The 6,073-nt window shown below is 43.0% G+C and overlaps 1 protein-coding gene across 1 annotated transcript; it reads right to left on the minus strand.

Moving 5' to 3' along the window:
* Positions 1–1,567: 1,567 nt before the first annotated feature.
* Positions 1,568–4,707, minus strand: Pmar_PMAR001487 (calcium/proton exchanger, putative; the record flags this gene model as incomplete). The annotated part of the gene is made up of 11 exons (XM_002786017.1): positions 1,568–1,678; positions 1,726–1,806; positions 2,229–2,391; positions 2,444–2,505; positions 2,861–2,951; positions 2,999–3,123; positions 3,174–3,302; positions 3,462–3,637; positions 3,927–4,038; positions 4,455–4,528; positions 4,581–4,707. The coding sequence occupies 11 exons, from the start codon at positions 4,705–4,707 to the stop codon at positions 1,568–1,570; spliced, it is 1,251 nt and encodes a 416-aa protein (XP_002786063.1).
* Positions 4,708–6,073: the final 1,366 nt, after the last annotated feature.

Below are 6,073 nucleotides of genomic sequence, written 5' to 3' on the forward strand. Positions count from 1 at the left end.
TATACGCTCCGCTCGCTTCGCTCGCTCCGCAATGTCATTTAACATGAACAGAATGTCTGTCGTTTTCTAGATCACTACAAACTACGTGAACTGGGATGTCTTACACGTATCTGTGGGCCGTGCGGATGCAGACGCTATTGAACGCTATAAGTCATTCGAGTTTATCAAGATTATTGGTAGGCATACACCTCAGTGAAACACAGGATCAGTCGTACACTCAGATATCCCCTTGAAACCGGTCCTCGTCTACGCGCGCTATCACAAACCGTAGTGGTAGCATACTATAGTTAACCTTTTTTATCCATTTTCGTCACTCCCGGAGCGGCATTTATAGTCCGACTCCCTGTCGATGCTGAGTTAGTCAAATGCTTTTGATTTCAATCGAAAAATGTCAACAAGTTCTGGTCGTTTGCAGAGCGAGTCGAGTTATATAAAGCGAAAATTGACGAGCCCAGTTTCGGCCTGTTCATGCTTGCAACCACTGTTTTTTTCTGAGCCGCTACATGTATGCGCTCGACCTCAGTTTCACAATTGCCGACTCGTTAATTTTCGATTCGGGTCATTTCGACATGCCTACAAACTATTCCTCCTGAACCAGGAAAAGCTCAAACAGAGGAAAAGAACCAATCTGAAGCTCAATGAGACGGATCAAACTATAAAAAACTCTACGCAGTTTCAACCTGTGAATGTATCGCACAGTGTTGAAACATATGTCCACTCTCCTCAGCTGAGCTCAAGAGTTTCTTCAGATTTTATAGGAGTTTACATACGGATCCAAATAGAAGTGTGCAGGAAACAATAATAATTTTATTCCACGCCTCAGAATTTTATGTTGTCCCCAACATATCTTGTTGACCATGTGCATATTTCCGCGCCCTGGAATCGCACACAGTGTGTGCCACACTGATTAGGGTAACTTCACTCGGACATTCATGCATCCTAAAGCGTGTGTCCCGTAGCCCTGTAGGGCATTTATGTCCTCAACTCAATAATTGCTCTGAAATAACGGAAGCCTTCATAGCTGATATTAAGAAATTTGCTTCGATCAAATCCTCAAAAACATCAAAAATACAGCACGTGCAATTGCTGACTCAACTCGAACCTTGCCCCGGGGTGGGATCAAACCTGAGCACATATACCATCGACCATCGCTTCAACACTGTTGATAGTCTTTATTGTGCTTTAATATGTTTACACACATGTTGTCGTTTTACCTCAGTTCGAACCTCTGACGAACTAGCAGGCATTCTCTCAACGAATACGACATAAACATCGTCAACAACAATGACAACAGCCGCTTCGAAAGAGCTAATTTTTTACCAAGGAAGAAAATTATGAAAATAGCGACTTTCCGGTGAACAATCTTAGTATATATGTTCCCTTTCCCAGCTGAGCTCAGGAATTTTACATTTAAATTAGAGTGGAAGGTCTACAGAAACCATCGGGTATTCCCTAAAAATTTCAGATCGTCGTTAATCATGTGCGTATTTACTTTTCTATTCTCGAAAACTTCAATATTTTACATATTGCCAGAAAATTCTTCCCGATTCAAGATTATGAACACTGCTTACCAATACACGACCGCAACAATGATATAAGTTAGTTGGAGCATGAGACCTTCAAGCCAGTTGGTCTTGCCGTTCACCACGATCGACATCGCGATTATCACCGATAAAACCTTAAGAACGCACCCATACAGGAATACAGATCGATTCGTTCGCTTACCAGGATCACTACACCCAGCATGCCGAAATTGAGATCCATGGAAATGCTCATGCACCAACCCACAATAACAGCGAATGGCACCTGAGCGTGACACACCCGGGTTCGAACCCTGCAGTGAGCACTTTATTTCATTAAACTACTTATATATTACGCGTGATATAAAATTCCTTTTTGATGTCGCCGGCATAACTTTTCATTGCCCAAGGGGAGCAGAATCAGATATTATTATGTCGCGGCTTATATACCACAGTCTAGTATAGTACTAAGCTATAACCGCTAGTGCAGTTCTATCCAAAAACGATATAAAAGATTCTCGAAAGAAGACGACACTGTGGGAAAATATGCACATGATGAGCAACAACTTGGTGGTAACATGATGAAGATCTTTAGGGAAAATCTCAATTATGAACTCATGTAATTGCTGAGGAAACTCCTGAGCTCAGATAAGCAGAGCAAACATATATTCCAACACTGAGTGGCAATTTGATATTCGTAACACTTACCACGAAAAGAGCAATTTGCGTGCACGATCCAACCGCGATTCCAATTGCGATTTCAGGCTTATCAACTATACACATGCGAATGGCCGAGGCATGTTCACACGCATTGCCAACTATTGGTAGTAATATCACACCGATGAACGATGAAGATACAGAATAGCTCGATCTGAAAAGATTCAAAATAGGTCCGAAACAGGCCATCATCTGTGGCAACTCACACAACTCCTTCAATCGACCCCACCAGATACTCCGAGTTAAGCGCTACCAATAAAGTAGATACCTATAAAAACAATACTCAGTATTATGGAAAACTATGCACATGGTCTTGACGACAATACGGGAATTTCGGGAGATTCTTGTTCGTTTCTGTACACTTTTGACAAAATTGAACTCCTACGATTAGTGACAGAACTTCCTAACTCAGCTGAGGAAAGCGAAAATATATTCCAACGCTGCGAATACTCCCCCCAGCGTGAAAGAATATGCACATGAGTTGGTGATGATACCAAAACTTTGAGAAAATACTGTTAGTTCCTGTACACTTTCCGTATTAAACTCTGAGTGAACTATTCAGCTCAACCGAAAGAAGCGAATATATTTTGAAGCACTGACTTCCCCTGAGACCTCCTCCTTACTAATAGTAATGTTAAAGACGTCGGAACGTTTATAGTCGGCTCGTCCTCATTTTCGCCGCCCTCGCTTTCAAAGATCGACAAATGAGTATACCTGACAACTCCCCGGTTCGATCCCAGCACGTGACATTTTAGTGATACATCTGGAAGATCAGAAAACAGATGTAGCTGAGCAACAAGAAAATGGAGACGACTCTGGAAATCTCCAAAACGGTGCTTTGCAACTCCGCCTTCTCCATTTCGTGCTTGAACCCTGCCTCGAATACCTGAGTAAATCGCCGTGGGGAAATTATTCCGAATTCGGAATTTTTCCCACCGTTGGCATTGCAAAAGCCGCACAAGCTAGCAGCAACATGCTCATGTTCGTCATCGGACCCGTCTCTTTAAATTCTTGTTCTTTTCCCAAATGGCCGATTCCTCCGAAGAAAAAGGACATCCCCAGCACCTGAAAGTTTTTCAATCGGAAAAAAGGGGGAAAAATTCCGACAGAAAACTTGTGAGAATTCCTGCGGGAAAACTACGGGCTGAATACTACATGAACATCGACTCTATAAACTAAACTGAGCGAAAAATTCCGACGATTATGCTAGAAAATACCACTTACCAACAACAGGTTCGACAAGATCGACCCCAACAGTGTTCCTTTCACAACTGTCACGAGCCCCTTCAACAGAGATTGAACTGTGAGGATCATCTCAACTGCGTTTCCGAATGTCGCATTAAGCAGGCCGCCCAGCGTGTCATTTCGGAGCCCGACTGCGAGCTCCTCAGTAGCATCACCTGAGCAAACGATGCACAATATCAGTTATATTTAAAAGACACTTATATTGTTCCCGGGAAGAAACTCATTCCCACATGGCTGGGAACATATTCTCCAATCAGTTTTCAATGTAAATGTCATCAAGTTGAAAACGCAAAGTGGCGTGATACTCCACGTGAAAAACGTGATATTCGAAAAAAGAAAAAACACTTCGCGAAATACACCAGACAAATCCTGTCATCAAGCCCTGCGGCTCTCAAAGTTGACGGGGTCCTTGATAATAACAACATGAAACTCGACGATTCTTACCAAGAATCTTCGCGAGAGGTATCAAGGCGATGAAGTTAGTGGCGAAGACCCACGCAGGCGACCACCCCAGAATGCTGGATGCGACGCCGATCGGAGTGAAGACGCAGAGTATCTCGAGATTCGAAAAAGTGATATGAAAAACACCAGAGAAAAACATATTTCACGACTACTGCATATCACCGCGAATATCGCGGTTTTCACCTCGCGTAAAACGGATGAAACTCCGTCGTCTAGAGCTGATATGAATCGTTCTAAGCATGAACATTGGGAAGATATGAAGTTCAAATAATAAGAAATTTGCACTACATGTGTTGGTGGCAATATTAAAATTCTGAGGAATTCTTGCAAAATTCTTCTTGGTTCTACCCAAATTCACACGAAAACTTCCATAATAAGTGAGATAACTCCTGAGCTCAGCCAACGTATATTCCAACACTGATTCTGTACCCAATTTTCATACTGTGAATGACCAAGATCAGCTGCGCGCGAATTTTTCGATCGGACAGTATCGTATTCCCGCCAACGCACATTCACGGGGTCCAACAGAAGAGCCTTCAAGCCGATCAAATTATTCGTTTTCACACCACGAGCCACTTCGCTGCCTGAAATAAATACCGACTTCGGAACGTTTTTCCCCGAGTAAAATCAACTCACCCGAGCTTTCGCCAGCTGACGGGGCCGTCAGTGGTCTCGTGAGATCGGGGAACTCCGACGAGGCGTAATTGAAAAACCGAGTTCGCCTCTGGTGCGCCGATGCTTGACGGAATGACACGTTCGCCATGAAAACGTAAATATCTGTGTAAAAACATCCATTTATCGGAAATAATTACCCCAACAACAACAGCCGAAAGCGGCGAATCAAACCATCCATGGAAACGGCAGCTGAGGTTCCCTAAAATCGTCGTCAAGCCAACACTCGAGCACATCGCTGTAAATAACAAAAACCTGAGACCCGGCCTTCTCGCTCAACCGAGCCAATGTGGCACCAGCTTTTCGGCGATTATATGAGATCTCTTTCAACCTGATATTCGATAACTGTAAATCAACAAAATCGAAATTTTTCGGCGGATGAAACTGATGGAAAATGGCGAAAAATTATTTCATGTTTCTAATTTCGAGATGAACTCGACGTAAAATTGGGAGAAAGTACGAAAATGTTCCTAGCGTAAATGACCAAACACAAATTCGCTAAATTTGATGTGTTTTCTTCGATATTCAAAAATGGCAAACGAGAATCGCTTCGCTCCGCCGTGCTTACATCGCCGCTGCAGGGTACCGGAAGCACACGGGTCGGTCTGTTCGAGAGGCGATGCTGCGAATAAGCGGATGCTCATCGATGTCCTCCAAACCACAGCTGTTGATGGACAAAACGACAGCTGCCGGGATCGAACCTGCGACCGAGAAACTGAGGGCCACTCTTGCACATGTATAGGAATTGTATAGGAATTTCTCATCGATCTCTACACGTTCTTATCCCAAGTCTTGTATAAACTCAGCTGAGGAAAGCGAACATATATTTCAACACTATCAGCAGTTATTCAATTCGGCGAGCGAAGTTGCTTCCTATCAGGTGCTGCAATGGTTTAAGTGAAATTACTCAGTAACTGTATTTAGAATCAAGCTTTGATGATCCTATTGTAGATAGAGTCTCTAGGTTTCATAAACCATTGCTTTTAGTTCTCTTATGGCAAACATCATCACAAATTTTTTTCAAAGGGGTAAACTCACAAGAGTATCTTCATACTCGTCTTTTACGAACCGTTCAATTCGGTGTTGGAATATATCAATTATACAAGTTCACACACGAATTCGAGAGAAAAAGTGTTCCGCACAATTTTCATATTATCACCAACACATGTAGTTGACCATGTGCATATTTTCCTCCCCACTTTCATTGACATTAAAATGCTTCCCCAACTCACCGTTATCATCAACCTCTGTAGACGCCCGAGCTCCAACCGCCTTTAATCGTCCGAGTAAATATTTCCGGTAATCACCAACGATGTTGTTCTCGTCTAGCAGCAAAACAGCGCCTTCAAAGAAACCCCCACCGACCAGTTACTTCCGCTTTTCTACAGCCTCGAATCAGCGGTTAACGTACTTAACTCTGTTTTGTACTCTTACGAAGAGTCTCATCTGATCGTGTT

The sequence above is a fragment of the Perkinsus marinus genome (assembly GCF_000006405.1).
Source record: "Perkinsus marinus ATCC 50983 genomic scaffold scf_1104296931928, whole genome shotgun sequence".
NCBI lineage: Eukaryota > Perkinsozoa > Perkinsida > Perkinsidae > Perkinsus > Perkinsus marinus.